The 21,199-nt window shown below is 66.3% G+C and overlaps 8 protein-coding genes and 1 non-coding gene across 9 annotated transcripts; 5 read left to right on the forward strand and 4 right to left on the reverse strand.

The window, feature by feature from the left end:
* Positions 1–265: 265 nt before the first annotated feature.
* Q8F55_001117 (uncharacterized protein) lies at positions 266–1,253 on the reverse strand (the record flags this gene model as incomplete). Its single annotated transcript, XM_069349758.1, has 4 exons — positions 266–811; positions 958–989; positions 1,022–1,104; positions 1,141–1,253. 4 exons carry the CDS (start codon positions 1,251–1,253, stop codon positions 266–268), a joined length of 774 nt encoding a protein of 257 aa, XP_069213302.1.
* Positions 1,254–2,102: 849 nt separating this feature from the next.
* Q8F55_001118 lies at positions 2,103–2,173 on the forward strand. Its single transcript has one exon. It is a non-coding gene; the product is annotated as a tRNA-Gly (tRNA).
* Positions 2,174–2,809: 636 nt separating this feature from the next.
* Q8F55_001119 (uncharacterized protein) lies at positions 2,810–3,610 on the forward strand (the record flags this gene model as incomplete). Its single annotated transcript, XM_069349759.1, has 5 exons — positions 2,810–2,929; positions 2,965–3,044; positions 3,089–3,154; positions 3,191–3,353; positions 3,392–3,610. 5 exons carry the CDS (start codon positions 2,810–2,812, stop codon positions 3,608–3,610), a joined length of 648 nt encoding a protein of 215 aa, XP_069213303.1.
* Positions 3,611–3,882: 272 nt separating this feature from the next.
* On the forward strand, positions 3,883–5,543 carry TES1 (acyl-CoA thioesterase; the record flags this gene model as incomplete). The annotated part of the gene is made up of 6 exons (XM_069349760.1): positions 3,883–4,077; positions 4,151–4,167; positions 4,379–4,841; positions 4,931–5,059; positions 5,124–5,219; positions 5,289–5,543. 6 exons carry the CDS (start codon positions 3,883–3,885, stop codon positions 5,541–5,543), a joined length of 1,155 nt encoding a protein of 384 aa, XP_069213304.1.
* A 743-nt stretch (positions 5,544–6,286) lies between these two features.
* SIT4_1 (sporulation-induced protein) lies at positions 6,287–10,074 on the forward strand (the record flags this gene model as incomplete). The annotated part of the gene is made up of 5 exons (XM_069349761.1): positions 6,287–6,417; positions 6,453–6,773; positions 6,811–7,093; positions 7,131–9,281; positions 9,328–10,074. 5 exons carry the CDS (start codon positions 6,287–6,289, stop codon positions 10,072–10,074), a joined length of 3,633 nt encoding a protein of 1,210 aa, XP_069213305.1.
* Positions 10,075–11,133: 1,059 nt separating this feature from the next.
* Positions 11,134–11,505, forward strand: Q8F55_001122 (uncharacterized protein; the record flags this gene model as incomplete). Its single annotated transcript, XM_069349762.1, has 1 exon — positions 11,134–11,505. One exon carries the CDS (start codon positions 11,134–11,136, stop codon positions 11,503–11,505), a length of 372 nt encoding a protein of 123 aa, XP_069213306.1.
* Positions 11,506–12,091: 586 nt separating this feature from the next.
* Positions 12,092–13,067, reverse strand: Q8F55_001123 (uncharacterized protein; the record flags this gene model as incomplete). The annotated part of the gene is made up of 3 exons (XM_069349763.1): positions 12,092–12,467; positions 12,522–12,826; positions 12,864–13,067. The coding sequence occupies 3 exons, from the start codon at positions 13,065–13,067 to the stop codon at positions 12,092–12,094; spliced, it is 885 nt and encodes a 294-aa protein (XP_069213307.1).
* A 274-nt stretch (positions 13,068–13,341) lies between these two features.
* Q8F55_001124 (uncharacterized protein) lies at positions 13,342–15,022 on the reverse strand (the record flags this gene model as incomplete). Its single annotated transcript, XM_069349764.1, has 3 exons — positions 13,342–14,165; positions 14,199–14,771; positions 14,839–15,022. 3 exons carry the CDS (start codon positions 15,020–15,022, stop codon positions 13,342–13,344), a joined length of 1,581 nt encoding a protein of 526 aa, XP_069213308.1.
* Positions 15,023–15,401: 379 nt separating this feature from the next.
* Positions 15,402–20,026, reverse strand: fas2 (fatty acid synthase alpha subunit Lsd1; the record flags this gene model as incomplete). Its single annotated transcript, XM_069349765.1, has 5 exons — positions 15,402–19,390; positions 19,441–19,584; positions 19,632–19,723; positions 19,831–19,859; positions 19,967–20,026. The coding sequence occupies 5 exons, from the start codon at positions 20,024–20,026 to the stop codon at positions 15,402–15,404; spliced, it is 4,314 nt and encodes a 1,437-aa protein (XP_069213309.1).
* Positions 20,027–21,199: the final 1,173 nt, after the last annotated feature.

The raw sequence follows: 21,199 nt of genomic DNA on the forward strand, positions 1-21,199 counted from the left end.
CAGACGCCGACGCCGCGCCAGGCCTCCCGAATGAAACCAATGAAACGCGAAACTGGCAGGTGACCGACCGCTCCGCGGGAGTGACGTGTGGCGTGCGAGTGGCGCTCGAAGCGGCGCCGCCGCCGACGCTAACGACGCCGAGGCTGCCCCGCCCAGCCGCCCACGTGCGCAGCGAAGAATGTACATGGGCCCGCCGGTCTAAAACGAAGATGAACAGCTAATGTCCAGGTCCGCACGCAGTGGGACCGGTAGATGTACAAGCAGCCTACTGGCGCCACTTGATGCCGCCGGGGCCGCACGGGCCGGGCACGTACGTCGTACTCGTCTCAGTGACGGCTGTGGTCAGCAGTAGCACAGGCGGCGACCCACTCTGCTGGTGCTTCGGCGTGCGCGTCTTGGTCACCGTGTCGGCCGTGTGCGTCTCCGTCTCGGTGGCGGTAACGGTGCGCGTGTGCTCCGGCGCGACTAGCGTCAGCTCGGCCGGGGGGAGGGGGAACCTACGCGTCGTCGTAGTCGTGTCCTCGCACGTCGAGGTCCACGACGTGAGGGTCGCCTTGGGCTCCGTGACCGTCGAGTAGTGGGTCTCAGTCTTGGTGGTCGGCACGCACGACGGGCGCGGGCCGTGGCCCCCGCCGCCGTGGCGCGCGACCGGCGCATTGGGGGGCAGGCCGCGCGCGAGGCGCTCGGCGTTGCTGAGCCCGGCGTCGGCGTCGCGCTTGTAGTGGCCGTGCTCGACGCACTTGGTCTTGGTCGTCGTCTCGGTCACCGTCTTGGGGAGGACGGTGGTGACGGTCGGGGTGGTCGTGATGTCCTGGGGGGTTAGTGGGCGTGGGGGGGTGGGGGGGGGTGGGGGGTGAGCCGGGTGAGGTGAGCCCCTCGGTGTGTGTGGCTAACACTAGCACGCCGTGGGTGTTTTGTCGGACGCGGCCACACACCCGCCCGTAGCGCGCGACTCACCGTGTGAGTCCACGACGTCGAAATGGTCCACTCTGCGCGTCAGCTCGCCCAGCCCCGCACCCACTGTGCTTGTTCGACCTGGTCTCGGTGGCGGTACACGGCGCGCCCGACGTCTTGGTGATGGTAGTCGGCTCGCAGTAGGTCGTGCTGGGGTGGTCAGTTCCTCATCTCCGCAAGACCCACGTCACAGAGGTCGTGTGCACCGTCTTGGTGGGGCAGTGGCGACCGCCGCCGCCGCCGTACCACGCGAGCGCGGGCGCCGCTGCGAGGAGGAGGAGCGTGCGGGGGAGGAACATGGCGGAGTGCTGGGTGAAACGAGGGTGTGCACTGTGGGTGGAGAAGGGTGCCAGACGGGGGTAGGGGGGGGGAAAAGACGAGGGAGGATGAGGGGATGTGGGAGGTGCAGCGGGGTTGAAATACCTCGTCGGGGGCGCGAGTGTAGTCGCCTCGACTCACCCCCTTCCCCCTGGCATGCATGTCATCAGCGGCGCGCGGTGCAGCTCGACAGCTCCCTCCTGCACAGTCATGACCGGCAGGCAGTGTTTGGACGACCCCCGCCGCCCTGGAAGAAGCGGGGGCACAGAAGCCGGCGGCACTGGCGCCGAGGCTGCGGGCGCGTGGCCCGTGCGCGGGGGCGTGGATCGGCGCTCGTCTTGCCGGCTTCTTTGCGTACGACGCGCCCCGTCGCGTCCTTTGGCCGTATGTGCGTTGCAGGTGGTCTGTGCGGGCTCAAGTGCCACCCTCGTGTTCCGGGCGTGTGTGACGGCGATGACTCGGCGCAGCTGGGCAGCACCGCGCACGGTACTGATTTGCCGCTCGTCAGCACGCACAGACTATTCCTTCCCCTGCACATTTGGTCTGGGGGGGCTTGTGCACGAGGCGAGTGCAGGAGGTGGCAGAGGGTGGCGCTGTCGGTCGCGTCCACTCGTGTTCCGCACTCCACTCGCAACGTTTCGTCTGGGATACGTGATACACACCTTCCCCGCGCCCCCTGGCACACAGAAGGAGAAACACAGAACAGCCTAGATCACACACACAAGACACCGAGACACTGCCCTCGCGACCTCGCCGATCGTCCACGCGACCCTCCTCACCTCCACAACTCGTCAACTCAACACAAACCAGCGCTCGCCACAAACACCTCAACACTGTTGGTGAAACGGTATCATGCGTCGTTGCCATCGACGCGGCAGGGGTTCGACTCCCTTACAGTGTATAGCGTGGGTGCGAGCGTGAGCGCGCGTCCTTTTGGCTGACGACTCTGACGGCGGTTGGCTCGCACCGTGGCGTCGGGGTCTGGGGGGGGCGTGCGGCTCGCAGCTGTCCCGGCTGGAACTACTCCGCCGAAGAGCGGTGCGGTCCATGGAGAGGGGGCAGGGCGTAGACGTCGAGCCTGGCAGCTGGGCAAGGCTGCAGGTCGTTGCGCTCTCTGGCGGCCTTGAGGCAGCCGGCTTGCACTCGCGCCCACACGCTCGCTGCGCTCGCGCGCGCGCGCGCCGCCACACGCCACACCGTATATCCACCCCCCACACAACCACCTCCACCCCAAAGTTCGACGTCCTCCGACACTGGCAACGCAACAACAACCATGAGCGCGCTCCGAACAGGCCGGCTAGCGTGCGCGCGGGCGCTCGCGATCGGGGGACAAGCGGGGCCGAGTACGCTCCGCCTCAGCAGCGCAGCCCCCGCCGCCCGCGGCATAACGACCTCGGCGCCCGCGTCCTCGGGCCACAATCGCTGGTCCAAGATCCGGCACCGCAAGGGCGCGGCCGACGCCGCGCGCGGCCAGCACTGGTCGCGCCTTATGACTGTATGCCCGGGCTAGGGGGGAGCTGACGACCAGGCAGTGCACATGGCGCTGCGGCCGCCGGGATCGCACGACCCGGGGCAGAACCCGCGCCTCGCGCTCGCGCTCCAGCGCGCCAAGGACGGCGGCGTGCCCAAGGCGAATGTCGAGCTCGCTTTCGAGCGGGTGCGTGGCGATGGGGAAGGGGGCTGACGGCGCAGGCGCGCAAGGCGCTCGATGGGACGGGACAGGCGATCGTGTACGAGGCCATGGGGCCGGGCGGGCGGACCGCGTTCATGATGTGGGTGTGCATCGTGCCTCTGCTGGACGCTGACATGGCCGCAGTGAGTGCCTTACCGACAGCCCGGCGCGCACAGTATCCCGCGTCAAGGAGACGCTGCACAAGAACGGGTGAGGGAATGGGGGATGGCAGCGGCTGACCCCCAGTGGCCGGGTAGCCTCTGTCAACTTCCTGTTCGAGCGCAAGGGCCTGCTGCGCGTCCAGCCGCTGCCCGGGGCCACATTCGACGCGCTGTTCGAAGCCGCCGTCGACGGTGGCGCGGAGGACGTGCGCGAGGCGGAGGGCGAGGATGAGGAGCCGGTATGGGAGGTGAGTCCTCGGGCCGGCCGACCGGCGGCTGACGCCAGGTCCTCACCGCGCCGACCGAGCTCGGTGCGCTCACCGACCTGCTTACCACTGCGCCACACGACGCGTCGTACGCACTCGTCTCGTCCGAGCTCGCGTTCCTCCCCCTCGAGGCGATCCCCGTCGACGAGGCCGACGAGCACTTTGAGGCCGCGGCGCGCATCGCCGAGCTGCTCGAGGACGAGGCCGACGTGGTCAAGGTGTGGACGAATCTAGAGTAACCCGGAGGCCTTAGGCCTGCATCGTAGAGCATAGAGTGCATATGGCATTAGCAGCATCTCGGATGTTGCTGGCTAATCGGCGTTGGCGGATTGCGCGTGGGGTCAAATGCCCTTGATCTGTTTGGAGTGCGGCCGCCGCCGCGCAGCGAGATTGTGTCAGAGGGGTTCGGCCTGAGCGTAGCCGGGGGTCAGCCGGCCTGAACACCGCGGGCTGGTGCAAGCCTTAGATCGGGTGACTACTGCATCTCGCACTTGCAACTGCAACTTTCACCATGGCCCCCCTCGTGAGCATCACCGACACGCTGGCCGTCAACCCCGTCGACGCGGTCAACGGGTTCGACGCGTTCAAGAGCCTGCGGCTGTGGACGCCGGCGGGCGCGCGCGGCGTCTTTGGCGGCCAGGTCATCGCCCAGGCCATGCAGGCGGCGAGCAGGACCGTCACCGACAAGCAGCTGCACTCGCAACATGTGAGTTGGCGGGAGTGGGGAGGGGGGAGGGCGATGGATGCGGGGCCGACTCCGAAGACGGCTGACATCCCAGTGCTACTTCATGCTGCCGTGCGTACCCGACGACGCCCGCGTCGCACGCCGCACGCCACATTTCCTGACCCAGCAGCGCAAACTCGAGCGTGCCGATCACGTACATTGTCGAGCGGCTGCGTGATGGTGCGTGCAGTGGGAGGGACGCGCTGACGTGCAGGTGGATCGTACGCGACGCGGTGAGCACCGCCGGGGTGTGGCGAGGCGACGGCGCGACTGACACCCCCAGCCTCGTGCACGCGCAGCAGGACGGCAAGACCGTCTTCATCCTCATGGCGAGCTACTCGTCGCCGCCCAAGCCGCTGCCCAAGCTCCCGCCGACCGAGGCCGACAGCGCGCAGATCAAGGAGGCCGACGCGAAGGACGACCCGACCATCACCGGCCCCGTCAAGTTTGACGGGCTGGACAAGGGGCAGTCCTCGGCGGCGCCGGGCACGAGCAAGAGCGTGCGATTCGACGTGCCGCACCCCGGCAACTCGGCGCTGCCCAAGGACGTGGCCGACGACGCGCTCGCGGCGCGCCCCGCGCCCCGCCCGTTCGCCGAGCATTACCAGATTCCGTTCCCCAAGGACGTCAAGCCGTGGGCCGATGCCACGGTCGAGGAGGACATGTGGGCCAACTTCCTCCGTGCCGCAGAGTTCAGAGGGCTGCAGCTCGGCTCGAGGGCACGCGCGGTGCAGAACTACATTAATGTGAGTGGGGCAGGCGCGGCAATTCGCGGTTCCGACGACGCATGGGCATGCGCCGCGTGGTCGAACAGTTTCAAACTGACACGGCACAGGAGCGCCGCCAGTCCCCGATCCAGATCGCCATCGCGAGGCAGCAGGCTGGCGAGTGGGGCACGTCCCGCGCCATCTGGCTCAAGCCGCTGCTCGGCAGGGACGAGGTGCTGGACGAGAACACGATCAAGGTGGGTGCGGTGCTGCGTCGTCGCCCCGGCTCGGGTACCGCGTGCAATCTTGCTCACTCCCCAGGCGCTCTTCGGCTTCATGACCGACTTCCAGTTTATCGGCACGGCAGCCGTCACTGTCGGCCTGTCTGGCATGTCCAAGCCGCGCCTCGGCATGATGGTGAGTGGCGCCGCGCCGCGCCGCGCCGCGCATCGCCCAGCCACACGCCGCTAACCACCCGGCCCCCAGGCCTCGCTCGACCACTCGATGCACTACAACCCCCTCCCGCCCAACTTTGACATTACGCGCCCGCTCCTGCACGTCATGGAGGCGGCGTCGGTCGACGTCCCGTCTGGGCGCGGCCTTGTCCGCGGGCTGCTGTACACTGACGACGGGTACCTGCTGGCGACGACGGCGCAGGAGGGTGTGGTGCGCGCGAGCTTTGGCAAGGACCAGCGGCCAACGACTGAGGCGAGGCGCAACAAGACGGCCGCAAAGTTGTAGTAGAGTGGATTGTATTCTTGGGTCATGCAGCATTGTTGTTGGGGGTGGGGTTGGGGCGTGATGACTCGTGTGTGATGACATCAGACGTGGGGCGGGCGCGTGGGAGGCGCCGTATCGGCGGCAAGTGCCACTTTTCAGGTTGAGCAAACGCCCGAGGTCGTCGGGTCGAGGGCTTTGCGCGCCTGCAGGCGTTAGGCGTGTCAATTCCGAAACAGGCGCGGAGTCGTCTGCAACAGCGGATGCAACATGGCGAGGTGTGAGAGTAGTATTGCTGATTGCGATGAGTGAGGTGAGTGAGTGTGAGCTTAGTTGGTGGTAAGCAGCCAGCAGCCGCCTGCAGCATCACCGTCCGTCGGATCCACTGCCGACGACAGACTTTTACAACAACATCCTAGACATTGTCCACATCCACCACTCCCAGCCCATGCATCGCACGGCCCGCAACGCTCCCCGACCCGCCCACGACATTCCCTTGCGACAAGGACTCGCAGCGCCGTCATCTAATCATTCCTAGACCAATCACACGACACGGCCCACCCAGCACGCACGTCCACACCCCCCCTCTCCGCCTCTCCGCCTCCCCCCTCGCCCTCCCCCACCACTCGCCTCCGCCGGGCCGACACCTGCACCACCCGACGACAACACTGCCCCGCACCGCACGCACTGTTAACGGCGCATCGTCTCGCGTGAACACGACGGCCAAGCCCAACTAGGCGGCAGCACCCCCCCACACACCCCACACCATGCTGTGGAAGTTCTCCTTTGCGTCGGGCTCGACGCTCGACACGCTCTTGTCGAGAGAAACGCCCCCGTCCGTAGAGGAGCTGCTCGACGAGCAGGACATTCTCGCCGAGTGCAAGGCGCAGAACAACAAGTGGGTTGTCGCCAGACGCGATGGCTAACCTCTAGGCTAGTCACTTTTCTCTCGCGTGAAGATAGCGTAAAGAGCCTCCTCACCTGGGTCACCTCGGGCCTCGATGAGCTCGACACTGAGGCCGAGGTCGCTGGCGACAAGGCGTACCAGAAGGCCTTGACCTCGTCCGACGTGTTCCCGCCGTTCAAGGACGGCGCGGGGGACAAGGCAAAGGCAGAGGACAGCGCCGACGGCCGGGCCGACGACAGCAGCCCATACGACGCCGGCCCGTTGACCCCCGCGCTTGGCGTTGGCCTCGGCGAGGGCCTCGAGACGATCGAGGGCGACGGCGGGTCGAGCGATGCGTCGCGGGCGAGGTGCGTCGATACTGGCCGAGGAAGTGCTGACATCCAGGTACCCACAAGTCGCGACCGAGATCCTCACGTCCGAGCTGTGGACGATACCCGAGACTGTCATGAGCCACAAGGAGCAGCTGCTCCGCCCGTTCTGGGACGCGGTGCTTGCGCCCTCAGATCCAAAGGGCACGCCCGTGTCGCAGGCGCTCAAGACGGAGCGGGATCGCGCCGCGAGCCAGTTCTGGACCGACGACGACGAGGAGCGCGAGCGGAAACGCGAGGTCATCCGCGGGCTGTGGATGCGTGTCAACGCGTCCTTTCTCCAGAAGCGCACGACCGAGGTGGGTGGCGACGGGCGTCACTCGACTAACCCCACAGATGGTGCGCTTCATCCAGACGATCCCCAATGTTATTGAGCGCATGGTGGCGCGGATCGAGAGCCCCGCAATCCAGGACCTGCTGGCGCGCATCATCCAGACAGAGGAGGCAGGCGTCACCGACGTCATGAGCTGGCTCGGCGAGCAGCGCCTGATCCCGCAGCTGCTGGCGCTGCTCTCGCCCGAGCACCCGCCATCGACGCATGCGATTGTGTCGGATCTGCTCAAGGGATTGATCTCGGTGTCGGCGCCCAACTCGTCGTTCAACCCGCACGGCGGCAACGCCATGGACCAGCAGGGCGGCGGCGCCGGCGCGCACAAGGACAACCGCCTTGTGCGCGAGCTTTCCAACCGCACGAGCGCCGACACGCTCGTCGGCTACATGCTCGACAGCCTCGAGCTGTCTGACCGCGCGTGGAAGGGTCTTGGTGACGACGCCAACCCCGATCTCAAGAGAGCCAACGCATTCATCGTCCATCCATTGCCATCGATTGCCTCGGCGACATCGTCCCTCTGCGGCGTGTGCAACGTTGTGGTCGAGGTGATCAGGAGGAACAACTCGGACCTCGCAGAGCCGTACCTGTTCAACACATTACGGAACCGCCTGATGAGCATCCAGACGGAGCGGATGCGCAGGTCGCCATCACCGACCGAGGGCGTGTCCAACGACAGCGAGGGCGAGGACGAGACGCGCAAGAAAATGGAGGAAGTCATGCCGGAGCTCGCAGACAAGTTTGCCATTGTCCACCTGGCCAACCTCGTGTCCGCGCTCGTCGATAGGTTTGGCCAGCTCAACCAGCTGTTGATCGACCCTCGTTCGCAGGACCGCGTCGCGTCGCCCCTTGTGCCCAAGCCTTTGACAATGGAGCGTTTCCGTGTCATTGAGCTGTACGCCGAGCTGCTGCATGCGTCCAACATGGCGACGTTGAATCGTGCGCCGGGCACTGGACCCGACTACTCGCCCGACGGCGCGTTAATGGGCGGGCTTGACGGCCTTGACAAGCTAGGCCGCGCGCTGCAGACCAACGAGTCGAGCGACGACGGACCCCAGTCGGCTGGCGGCGCCCCAGAGCTGCCCGTGACGCAACCCCGCGACCCCCCAGACAGCAGCGGCTCGACCGACTACTCGCTGACCGAGTCGGACGACGTGCCGCTGTCCGACGACGACGACACGGCGCCCGTGACCTCCTCGGCGTCCGCTATCGACGTTGTTGTGCCCCCGCCTACTTCGGCCGAGGACGCCGAGCGCCTCAGGAGCGTCATGGGCATCGAGTCAAAGTACCAGAGCTCGGAGATTGACGCGTCGCACGCGGCCGTCGCGGCCACGACCATCGGCGCGCCGACTGTCACATCTGGCGACCACCCCACGCCCGTCGACGAGCCCCTGTCCATTGGCGAGCGCCTGAAGCAGCAGTTTATCCGCTACCGCATCCTGCCAACCCTCCTAGACCTGTTCTTTGAGCACGCAAACAACAACTTTTTGCACCACCTCCTGTACGACCTGCTGCAGCAGATTCTCAATGGCAATCTCGGCCACGGCTACAACCGCGAGCTGGTCATTGAGCTCTTCTCCAACGCAAAGCTCGTCGAGCGCATTCTCGAGGCCCAGCGCCGCAACGACCTGCAGGTCAAGAGCGAGCCGAGGAAGCCGCGGCTCCCATACATGGGCCACATTTCGCTCATTTCCGAGGAGCTCGTCAAGTTCTTTGCGCGCTGCCCGAGCGACCTGTACGAGCTGGTCCGACCGACGTTTAGCCAGGACGACTGGACGGCATATGTCGAGGGCTCGCTGAGTGAGACGAGAGCGCGGGATTCGCAGCCCCTGGCAGGTGGCAAGCCCATGCCGGGACTCGGCAGCGCTATTGGCACTGGCAGCGAGCGGTCCGACAGCGAGAGCGACGACGACGATGAGGGCAACGTGCACATTGGCGAGCCGCTGTCGCGGACCATTGCCAAACAGGCCGACTCGTACAATGATGCGGCCGGCGACGACGACGGAGGCATGGAGCAGTTCTGGAGGCCGAGCAATGCGCGCTCGGCGGCGATGGACTCGTCGGACGACGATGACGACGATGCGGATTGGCTGCGCCCTTCGCCGTCGCTCGGTTTTGCGGGCGCGCACAGGGAGGGAGGGGACGACGACCTGTTTGGGGTGAGTGGGCCGAGGGCGAGGGGGTTACTGCCGCGCTGACGTTTAGACGCAGGGCGACCTCGACAGTGACGATGCGTGGGGAGAGTTCTCGTCTGGCAACGACGGTGCCGGCGGCGACGGCGCCAACCCGTTCGACGACGACGCCTTTGCGCCATCGTCGACCGAGGTCACAGCGTTCGTCCCCGGCGAGCCATTAACCCCGGCCGACTGGGCCGAGGCGTTTGACCGCGAGTTTGAGTCGTCGCAGCCGGCCGAGGGCACAGCGTGGACAGAAGAGACCGAGGAGGTCACGACCATTGCCATGCCGGCGCCCGAGGACACGAGCGGCGACGCCTCGTCGTGGAGCTTTGGCGACGAGGACGAGGAGCACCCGCAGGGCGAGGACCTGCCGAGCGTCGCAGGGGTCACCAAGGCCACTAGCGACCTGTCGCTGCACCGCGTCGAGCGGAGGCATTCGCACACCGAGGACGCGTTGACACCAAGAGAAGAGGCACTGCTGTCTGTGGCTACGCCCGAGCACCCGCTCGGCCCCGGCGTCAGCTCTGACGCGCGGGTCGTTGCCGGCGGGCTGATTGAGCGCACGCTGCCGGATGGCTCGGTCGTGCGCGTGCCCGAGGACGACATTGCCGTCGGCATCGAGGAGGGGCTCGAGCACCTCGGCCCGGCTGGTATGGCTGCGCGCGAGGTGGTCAACGAGAAGGAGGAGGCAGCGGAGGAGGCGCAGAAGGAGGAGCGCAAGGAGGAGCGCAAGGAGGAGCAGAAGGAGCAGGTCAAGAGTGTACACAAGGCATAGAAGTGAGCGTCGAGCATCAGCGAGCGACGGGCACGGGCATCAGCAAGCGCAAGCGTCGAGGATCGCATCAGCCAGTGTCGAGCATCAGCATTCATCCTATACTTGCATGTACGAGCATTGCATGAGTCGGTGTGGGTTGTGCCTTGTTGTTGTTGACGGGGTGTTGAAACGCGTTGAAACAGTTGCGAGGGGGTGGTGAGCAAGCCACAGGTACTGGGAGGGGGGTTGCAGGGGTGCCACCAGCCTCCAGGCGTCATGGGTGTGGCAGCGGTGTGGTGCTCGTGGCAGCGGTGTAGTGGTGACGAAGTACTTGGCCGCGACGCAGTTGGGCAGGAACTTGGCCGCGAGGCAATGCAGAGTGCATGGGCAGTGTTGGCGGCTGCAGGCGACTCGAGCCGTGAGCCGACGCAAGCGGGCAAGAGGGCCGGTGAAAAGCAGAGGCAGTGACGCAATGCGCCGAGAAGAGCTGCGTGGTGCGAGGCAAGTGCCAAGGGTTGGCATGGCTCTCGGTCGACGTCTGCGAGAGTGCTCGTCCTCGTCCTCTGCCGTGGAGCCGCAGCGATCGCTCGCAAGGCACACGCACCCTCGCTGGGTCATGTAAAAAGCGTCGTCGCCACCCTATTGCCCGCTAGTCGATTCTGGGTCGGCCAGGCTTGGCCGTGGGTGGGCCGCACGTGACCACGGCCCATCGGACAAGCGCCAGGGCGTGCGTGCGTTGCTGCGCTGCTCGGGCAGGCAGGGGTGTGGTGGTGGGCTGACTGGGGAGGGGTGAGACAGGAGCAACAGTGCATGCTTGGCCTTGATTAAGAGCACGAGTAACGACCTCGACACCACTCTCCACCACCCTCTCCTCGACGAAAAGTCGTGTTTGTCGCTTCTTGCCGTCGACCACTGCCGGTATCGGCATTGCATCGTGCGTATCAATCGCGACTGGAGGCACCGACGCCCACGCCGACGCAAACGCAGATCTTTGGCGCTGACAGGCACCCAGCACTGTTTACCAGTCCCCGGTCCTGGGCGACGACCACCGCCCCTCACTCCGCGCCCCCCCCCCCCCCCATGCTCCTCCGCACCGCGCTCCTCGCGGCGCTGGCAGCGCTGGCGCCAATGTCGACCGCGCACGTCCCACAACGCCAAAACGTCCCCTGCGGCCCCGGGCTCACCGCGTGCCCCGTCTTCGACTACTCCGGCGGGCCGCGCTGGAAGGGGCACTACGAGTGCGTCGCGGTGCATACCGACATCGAGAGCTGCGGCGGCTGCCTGAGCGAGGAGCACGGGCGCGACTGCACGGCGATTGAGAACGTCGACGAGGTGCGCTGCAAGCGTGGGCTCTGTGTCGTGCAGACGTGTGCGGAGGGGTATGTGCCGGACAAGTTGAATCGGAATTGCGAGCCGGCCAGCAGCTTTGAGCAGTTCGTGCTCGAGTATTAGGGCGAGGGGCAGCAGCCCCGGCGACGAGCTCGCCGAGCTGCGCGGCGCACGGCGCCGGCCGCGTCGCTCCTCGCAACATTAGACTTCCACCCCCCCGCCCCGGGGCTCCCCGCCACCGCATCAGTGGCGCCCGCCGCGCCCAGGACACTGCCTCTGTATCAACCACATTGTATACCTGCACCTGCATGCACTATAGTTCTTGCGTCTTGCTGTGCCGCTGCTGGTGGCATCGCGCCCGTGGGAGCGGGAGCGACGACGCGAAGTTTGCGGAATGCGGGCGGGCAGTGCGGTGGCGCGCGGCGCGGGTTGCTTGGCTGCGATAAGATCCAGCGGCGACTGAGATCTGAACCCAGCCGCGCTCGATATAGCCCAGGTCACGACGGCGGGCCCGATGCACCGCAGGCAGCGCAGTGCCGATGCACCGCCTGACAGTGCACTGCATGCGGGCGTGGGCAGCTGGCAGTGGAAGTGGCCACTTGGCAAGCAGGCAGGTCGGATCTGTGTACGTGGCCGGGTACTGCCGTCGCCGGGGGCCGTTGCCGTCGCCGACAGCCGGGCACCGAGGAAAGGATACAACTGCATTACGCTACGCTGTCACAGGCTCTGTGGCGGGCTCAACGGCTGGTGGCAGGGACGGCTGGGCCGCGCGCGTGCTCGGTGGCTCGGTGGTGGCGCCGGCGACCTGGGACGCGGCCGGCTCCTCGGGGATCGCCTCGCCTGCGGCCCCAGGCGGGGGATGCACGGCGCCAGCGGCGAGATCGGCGCGCTCATTGTGTCCCCGGTCGCCGCTGCCCTCCCCCTCGACCACCACCACACTTGCCCCCGCCTCGTCACCCTCGCCGCCCTCGCTCCGCTCGGGCTGCTCGCACCCCTCCCACGCCGGCAGCCCGCGCAGCAGCCGCAGCTGGGTGTGCACCCCCGCCGCGAGGTGGACGAGGGATCGGGCCGTGTGCTCGAGGTTGCTCAGTTCTGCCGTCAGCCCCTCTCTCCCTCTGCAGGCGAGCCGAGCTCGCCACCCACCCTGCTGGTACCCGCTCCCCCCGCCAAAGTCGCCGCCCGCCCACCCGTCGCCCCGGCGCAGGCCGCACAGCGCGTCGACGGCGGCAATGTCGCCCAGGAGTTGAGGCAGCGCGGCGTCGCGGTGTGCCTCGAGCAAGACCGCGGCGGGGAGGGACGCGTGCGCGTGGAACGCGGGCAGGGCGTCGGCCGGCGGGGGCTCGGTGGGCGCGTCGGAGTCGGCGTCGGCGGGGGCGGGCGCGGGGGGCGGGGCCGCCGCGCGGAAGGGGTTGAAGAGGGCCATTACTGGCGACGCGGGCGTGGGCTGCGGGCGGCGTCAGTGAGGAATAGAGAGCACTCACGTCGGTCGTCGCGCCCCCGGCCCCCCCGACCGCCGACACCGTGTCCCAGAAGCGCGCGAGCCCGGTCCACACGCCGACGCCTACGCCGGATTTTGGGCGGAGCGGGGAGGGGGTGGGCGTGGGTGTGGGCGCTGGGCTGGGCGCTGGCTCTGAGGTGGGCGCCGGCGCTGGTGCTGGTGCTTGTGTCGCCTCGCCGCCCGACATGCTGGCTAGAGGATCTGGATCGAGACAGCGCTAGTGCAGCAGCCTTGTCACGCCGCCGGCGTCACCACCTGCGCCGGGTGGGTGGGTGAGTGAGTGCGTGAAGGAGCCGCAGCGAGTGCATAAACGAGTGCGCGAGTGCGCTCCTCGCTGCTCGTTGTTCTCGCGAAGGTGCGTGCGCGGCGTGCGGATCGGCGCGCGGCGCGGTCGGTGCGGCGTCGGACGAGTGTGGCGCCCGGTGCCACTTTGACATGATGCATCGTCCTCCATCATCGCGCTACTCGCCCTCCCGCACAATGCCCCCCGGCCCAAGCCGCAGCCTCGGCCCGCGCCCGCTCCCGACGACAGCCTCCGCCTCAATCTCCACCAGCGCGTCCGGGCCAACGACAAACGTCAACCCCCCGACCATGGTATTCGCCGGGCGCACGCCCCACCGGCCAACCTCGCGCGCCTGCGCCCTCCCGACCGCGGCCCAGTCGCCCACGTCGGCGAGGAGCACGCGCGTGCGTGTGATATCCTGTACTGCGCCGCCGAGCGCGCGCACCGCCCCGGCGATAATGTCGAAGACGTACGTCGCCTGCGCTTCGGCGTCCCGCCCGCCGATCACTCCCGCCCCAGAGAAGCCCTTGCGCGTCGTCGTCCCGCTCACGGTGATGCGGTCGCCCACACGCACGGCACGGCAGTAGCCCGCGACCGGCTCCCACGCGCTGCCTGACCCGCGCTCGACGCGGCCCCCGGCCGCGACGGTGCGCTCGACGGCCGCGAGCGCGGCCTCGTCGACAAAGTCGCGCGCAGTCCCGAGGGGGGAGAGGTAGGGCGGGTACCGGTTCTCGTCGCCGCAGTCGCCTGGGATCGGGTGTAGCGCCGCCTGGGCCGCGGCGATGGTCGCGCGGTCGGCTTCGTCGAGGACGAGGGCGAGGACGCGCTTGTTCGCGCCGATGTGGGCCGCCGCGTCGCCGACGAGCCGCGAGCCGACGATGACCCCCGCGACCGCTGGCACGTCGAGCACGTACCGTATCGCCACGGACGCGAGCGGCACGCCGTGCTTATCGGCGACGGCCTTGAGCGCGGCCAAGAGCCCCTGGAACACCGCCCACCCGCCTGCCCGTTAGCGCAGCTCGGCCCCAGACCCACCAGCAACGTCGATGAAGCGCTTGTACTTGCTCAAGCTGGCGTTCTCGCCGTCCCTCAGCACGGGCTCAGGCTCGCCCAGCCACTTCTCGCTGATGAACCCGCCGAGCAGAGTCCCGTACGCGAGCAGGCCGACGCCACGCTCCGCACAGAACGCGCTCATCCCGCCCGTCTCAGCGCGCCGGTCAAGCACGCTCATGCACACCTGGTTACTTGCGATGGTGTACCCGCTGCCCAAAATGAGGCGGAGGTGCGCGACATCGACGTTCGTCAGGCCCAGGTGCTGGATCCTCCCAGCGCGCTGCAGCGCAGCCAGGTGGTGGATGTTCTCGCTGCCGTCAGCCCCATCGCACCGCCACGCCACGCACAGGTAATTGAGGTCGTCGTACCGCCACACATGCAGCTGCAAAAGCGGCACGCAGTCGACGTGTAGGCGCGCGCACGCGGCGTCCACGGCCTCCTTGGCCGCCGCGGCGCCGACCACGCCGGGCAGGGGACACCACTTGGTCAGCGGCGTCACTGGGGCCGCTGCAGTGGCGTTGTACGCGCCGACCACGTCCTCTGCCGGCCCGTAGACTGGGGCGTTAGTAGAGAACCGGGGGGGGGGGGGGGCGGGTAGGGCAGCGGGGGGAGCAGCACGCACAATCCGCCATGTCAAACGTCCCCAGGCCGGCATCGACATACGCCCCGATCGCAGCCGCGCACGCGCGCACGTCGGCCGCGCCGTGGCCCCCCGCCAGCTGCCAGAGCCCGGTGACGAGGCGCGAGATGCGTAGCGGGTTGGCGGTTCCCTCGCCCAGCACGGCGGTGTCGGTCGCGGAAGTCATGGTGTGTGAGGAGGGCCGGGGGAGGGGTAGCGCGCTCATATGGGCCGAGGGCGCGGGTAAACCGCCGGGCTGTGGACGAGGGATGTGGAGGCGATCGCGTGGGGCGATTTTGCCGGCGGTAGCTACCTCCCCAACCCGAGTCATCCCCAACATGCCCAACAGTTCCCTCCTGCCTCGTCGCGTGCTCCGCACGCTCAGAGTCCCTCGAACGCCTCACGCGCTCCGCTTCGCTCCGCACGCTCGCGCTCGCCCACCTCTATGCACACTATTCATACGATCACTCTAAGCAGGCAGAGCCCACGCGGGAGGGGATACAGGCCTCCCGCCTAACAAACGAAACAATCCAGTCTACTATGCTACCCTAGATTACACCCCCCGCCTAGTTGGCGACGGCGAACGCAACAACAGAGGCGTCCGAGTGCGACAGCGACACCTTGATCGACTTGCTGCCCGCCGCCTTGGCCGCGTCGCCGTGGAGCTTGACCTGCGGGCCGGCCTCGGTCGACACAATCTCAATGTCCTTGAGAGGCGCACCCGCGCCCTTGGAGGGCACGCCGAGCGCCTTGAACACGGCCTCCTTGGCGGCCCAGCGACCGGCAAACGACGCCGTCGGGTCGGGCGCAGCCGCGCAGTACGCAATCTCGCCGGCGGTAAAGTTGCGCTCGCGGAACGAGTCCGACGTGGGCACGGCGCTGATCAGCTCCGTGTCGACACCGACGCCCGCAGCGCCACCAGCCGCCTGCGCAAACAGCGACTTGATCGTCGCAGCGTTGGCAGTGTTGATGGGCACAGTCGAGGGAGCCTTGGTCTGGAACGCCCACGAGCCAGTCTTGGAGGGACCAGCGCGCGCAAGAGGGTTGAGCAGGACGTCGCCCTCGAGCTCGGGCGTGTAGGGAGGTCCGTCCTTGATCTGGACAAGGTTGTTGTGCACCATGGCCGACGACAGGCGCGAGTACGACTGGAGCTGGCGGGCAACGTTCTTCTTCTTGTACGCAGCGAGCTCGGCAGCCGAGAGCGACGCAAAGAGGTAACGGGGGTGAAGGATGGCAGCCTGGCCACCGACCTGACCGAAACCGAACGACGTAAGGAGACCAGCCTCGAGGCGGAGGTGCTGGATAGCCTTGGACGGGTAGAAGAGGTGGGGGAAGGCGCGGAGCTCCTCCGAGATGTTGTCGGCGTTGTGGTTGCCGGGGATAACAGCCGACTGGAGGGTCTGGAGCATGCCGTTGAACATCCACGCGGCGGCACCACCCTTGGGGTGGCCAGTGAGGTACTTCTGCGTGATGACAGGGACGGCGTTGCCGGGGGTGCGGCCGAGCTGCTCAAACTGGAGGTTGTAGACGCCCGACTCGTTCTTGTCGTTGGCCTTGGTCGAGGTACCGTGGCACGAGATGACACCGACCGAGTCGGCGTTGAGGCCCCAGACGGCGAGCGCGCGGCGAAGAGGGGCAATGTTGGGGTCCGAACCCTCGAGCATGCCGAACGTGGCAAGAGCGTCCTTCTCCTGGCGCTTGGCCTCGGACTCGATGAACGCGACGCGAGTGTTGAAGAACTCCTCGTCGTTCTGCTTGCCAGTCACGGCGAGCTCGTCCTTGAGGAGGTCGATCTCGTTCTCGAGCCACTGGGCAATCTGCTTGCGGCGGAACGCGAGCTGACGGGCGCGGTACTTGAGGTCAAGGATGGGGAGGGCGTTCTTGGGCGTGACCTCGCGGGCGGTCGAGAGAACACCACGACCAGGGGCGGGGATCGAGCGACCGGCCTTGTCGGTGTGGGTCGAGGTGTAGGCAACGATACCCTGGATGGCGGCACCCATCTCAATGGCAGTCTTGGCGCTCATGAGAACGTGCACACCGGCACCCTGCGACTCCATGAAGCCGGCACGGGTGCTGGTCATGGGGCGCGAGAACTCGTTGGGCTCACGGCCGTTGGCGAACTCGGTCTCGGCGCTCGACGTAGCCTTCATGTTGGCGAACTCGTACGAGCCCTCCTCGGAGAAGTCGTCAAAGCCACCGGCGATCATGACCTTGGCCTTGCCCGTGAGGATGGTGTCGCAGGCAATCTCAACCGACTGGAGCGCAGTGGCACAGGCACCGACGGGGATCTTGACGGGACCAGAGGCCGAGAGGAGGAGCAGGTTGACCCAACCGGCAACAGTGTTGATGAAGGTCTCCTGGAGAATGTCCTTCTGGACGTCCTTCTCCTCGCGACGCTCACGGAACATGGCCGAGAGCGACTGCATGCCGCCCATACCGGAACCAAGCGAGGTGCCGAGCTCGGACGGGTGCACGTACTTGTAGATCTCGTAGGGGTCGGTGACACCCGACATGATGAGCGCCTCCATCGTGGTGACGAGGGCCCAGAGCGCAGTGCGGTCGGTCTGCGAGACAATGTCCTCGGGGATACCGTAGCGCTTGGCGTCCCAGCCAGTGGGGATCTGGCCGGCAACGACGCGGTCAAACTTGACAGCCTTGGGGAGGAGGACGCGGGCGCCCTTCTTGAACTTGACAAACCACTCGCCAGAGTCCTGCGCCCAGATGTCGACATTGTCGCCCTGCTCGCGCTTGAACTTCTGGGCGTCCTCGGCCGAGACCTCGAGGGGCTCGAGGTCGTGGTTGAGCTCAATCTCCTGGGTGAAGCCCTTGCGCTCCGGGTCGTAGCCGTTGAAGAGCTCGGGCTCGATGAGACGGATACCGGCGTGGGCGAGGATCTCTTTCTCGTACTTGGAGCGGACGTCCTTGTCGTCGACGGGCTCGCCAGACTTGGCGTCGACCCAGCCGACATACGAGGTGCCGTCCTTGAGCTTGCCGTCGAGGTGCTTGATGTAGCCCATCATCCAGGCCATCTCAATGCAGCCCTCGATGGTGAACTCGCCGCGGGCCTCCATCTCCCAACGGGTACGCGAAGAACCCCAGGGACCGACCTCGGCGAAACCGGTACAGACAATGACCTTGTCAAGGTCGATAAGACCCTGGAGCGAGTTGAGCTCGTTGAGGACCTCGTCGCCGTCGACCGAGGGGAAGTCAAAGTTGAAGTTGGCGCGGGGCGCGATCGAGACCTTCTGGTGGAGGCGCTCGGCGTCGCTGCCGTTGGTGACGCGGAAGTCGGCGCCGTTGTCGAGGCTGATGGCCTTGCGGAGGTCGGCAACGCGGTTGATGTCGACACGGATCGAGGTCATGACGTCGGCAATGCCGGCGACACGGTCCATACCACCGTTGAGGTCGGCCCAGAGGGGCTCGATCTGGGTGATGTCGAAGATGAGGGGGTGCATGAGACCCAGGATGTTGAAAGCCATCTCCTTGGCCGAGAAGGTGCGGACACCAAGCTTCTCGAGGCCCTCGGCGACAAAGTTGGTCGCCGACATGAGGCCGGTACCACGGGTCCAGCCAATGACGGCACCGGCGATACAGAGGTACTCGCCCCACGACTCGGCGCTCCAACGGTTGAAGAGCGTCTCGAGCGAGATCTTGGACTCGGAGTAGAGACCGTCGTTACCAAAGATACCGTGGTTGGGCGAAAGGGGAAGCACAACCTGGGTAGGGCGGGTGACAAACTTGCGGGCGGCCTTCTTGGCCTTGACGGCACCGAGGAGACGGAGCAGGTTGGTAAGCATGAGACGGTGGGCGAGCTCAGACTTGTCGTCAATGTTGTCGATCTCACGGCCGTTCTCGGGGAGAGCGGCGAAGGGGACAATGTAGTCGAGGTCGATGCCGACCTCGGTGTAGATGTAGTCGACGAGGGCCTCAACGTCCTGCTTGGAGGAACCGTTGAAGGGCACGACAATGAGCTTGGAGCCCTTAGATCCAATGTCGTGGAAGATACGCTTGTAGTAGTCGACGGCGTCGCGGCTGTAGCGCGAGGTCGTGACAATGCAGGTGGCACCGCCCGAAAGCAGGCCCTTGAGAATCTCGACACCGATCGAGCCCTTGCCGACACCGGTGAGGAGGGCGGCCTTCTTCTGGAAAGTCACACCAGAGGTGGCAATCTCAGTAAGAACATCAAGGTAGATGTTGGTGAGCTTCTGCGAGTAGGCCCACGAGGTGCCGGTCTTGCGCTTGAGGTGGAGGAAGGGGAGGTGCTCCTCGTCAACCTCGGTGTGGTCCTCAACGTTGGGGCGGAGGAACTGGGACGAGGGGCGGCGCTCCTTGGCTCCCGAGGCGGCGCCCTTGGCACGGGCGATGGGGTCGACCTCGGGCGAGCCGGGGCCGTGGCCGAGCGACTTGACGACCTCGCTGTACATGGAGCGAATGGCCGCCTTCTGCGCGGGCGTGATGGAAGGCTGGGCGTTGACGAGCTCCCAGAGCTTCTCAATGTCGGTCTGGACCTTCTCGAGGTTGACCGAGGACTCGACCTCACCACCCGAGGCCATCTCTGAGGGGCGTGTCAACAACACCGCCCCTGCACATTGTGTATGCACTCACCCTTGACGTAAGACTCGAGCTTTCTAACATTCTGACGAGGAATCTCAGAGTACTGGATGTCGCCCTTGGCGCTGACCACGGTGTGAGGGGCCGTGGGGAGCGCGACATCGCGGTAAACAGGGGGCTTGTCGACAACCTCCTGGCCTGGGCAGTGTCAGGCATGCCTCACCACAGCGCGCCGGCACACTTACAGTTGTCGAGAAGGATCTGGCCGAACTTCTTGGCCTTCTCAAAGTTAGGGCCCTTGGTCGGGTCGATCTCGTCGATGTGGTACTTCATGTACCTGCGGCCGTCAGCGCTCGGTAGCAGATCAAGGCGAAAGATCGGCGCGGCGATGGCATCGGCACTAGTGGCACCGACGTGCCGCACCTGCCACCACGGAAGACTCACTCGAGCAGGACGGGGTCCGCGCGGTTCATCTGTTGAGATTGTCAGCGATTGTCACGGTGCGGGTGTAGGCGCCGGAGCTTGCCGCGGTGTCGGCAACACCTTGGCTTCCTTCCCAGCCGCCAGCAGCAACACTCACGATCGCAATGCAGCGCGACGTGAGCTCACGACGCTCATTGTCTCTGTCGGCGGCGGACATGGCTGCTTAGTGGCAGGTCGCCGTCGTCGTAGCGGTGGGGAGAGGTAAGATGCCGAGGCGAGAGAGTTCGACTGGCGGGAGGGAGCGAATGAGAGAGGAGGCAAGGAGGAAGGGGAGATGGGGCGGAGATGAAGTGGTCGTCGTCCAAATGGCAGAGGGACACTTGTGACAGACTTGGAGAAAGTGACAAGTTGTCAAGTGGGTGGTATGGTGACTGTTCGACGGTTTCCGAGTGTGGGGACGGGGTCGACGAGCAAGCACAGTGGGGGGGAGTTGGGTAAGGAGGTTGTGCAATACAGGTGACCCGCGAGTACGGTCTCAGGAGTTTGGCCGATGCACCCGACTACACTGTAGCTGCCAGCTCGTCGTCACTGTCAAACGATTTGTAGTACCCAACCCCACTAATCCCAGTTGTCCGTCAGTCGCCCCGCCCAGACGCTCGCCTCCGTTGGCAGTGCCTGCCATTGCCGCGCGCCGCGCGGACGGGCGTGCGAGATTGCCCCAGCGATGGGATCCCTCCCACGTGAGAATTTCCCTGACCCTTCCGGCCATTCCCTGCCCCAACAATCCAGCTGACCCGTCTCTCTTCGCATCACCTGGCCTGGTCAGTTTTTTTTTTCCCTGCTGGCGACGAGTGCGTGTGCATTAGCGGCGCCACCATCTGGGCAAACGTGCAGAGGCGCGAGGCGAGGTAGAAGGGAGGGGCGTCGGAACAAGGCCTTGCTTAGTGACATGAACCGAGCATTGTCTCGGTGTAGTGGACGTGGAAGCTGACGAGTCTGTCATACAGCGGCATGCGTGGCGACGTGCCGCGCGCCCCCAACGGTAACTTGGCCGTTAGTGCCCACTGATAACGATTTGTGGGGATATGGCGAAGGCCAGATGGTGCTTTTTTTTTATCGTTTCGGCAGTATCGGTCGGCGCGCTGGGCTGGGCAGAAGTCTGGACTGGCTGGCCAGGCAGGCAGGCAGCCAGCCACGGAGGCCACGGGTGCACAAGTGCCTGGCGCTGGCTTGAAACCTGCCCAGTGTCAGGTCAGGGCTGGCGGGTCCATGGGCCGGATTGATCCCGTCTTGGGGCAGGTAGCAATCTCGGAAGGCGAGGGGCGTTGAGAAATCAGACGTTGGGGATGACGGTGGATGTCTGAGAAAGTATCACCGGGGCGGGGGGGGC

Source organism: Vanrija albida (genome assembly GCF_041260175.1).
Source record: "Vanrija albida strain AlHP1 chromosome Unknown contig_1, whole genome shotgun sequence".
In the NCBI taxonomy this organism is placed as follows: domain Eukaryota; kingdom Fungi; phylum Basidiomycota; class Tremellomycetes; order Trichosporonales; family Trichosporonaceae; genus Vanrija; species Vanrija albida.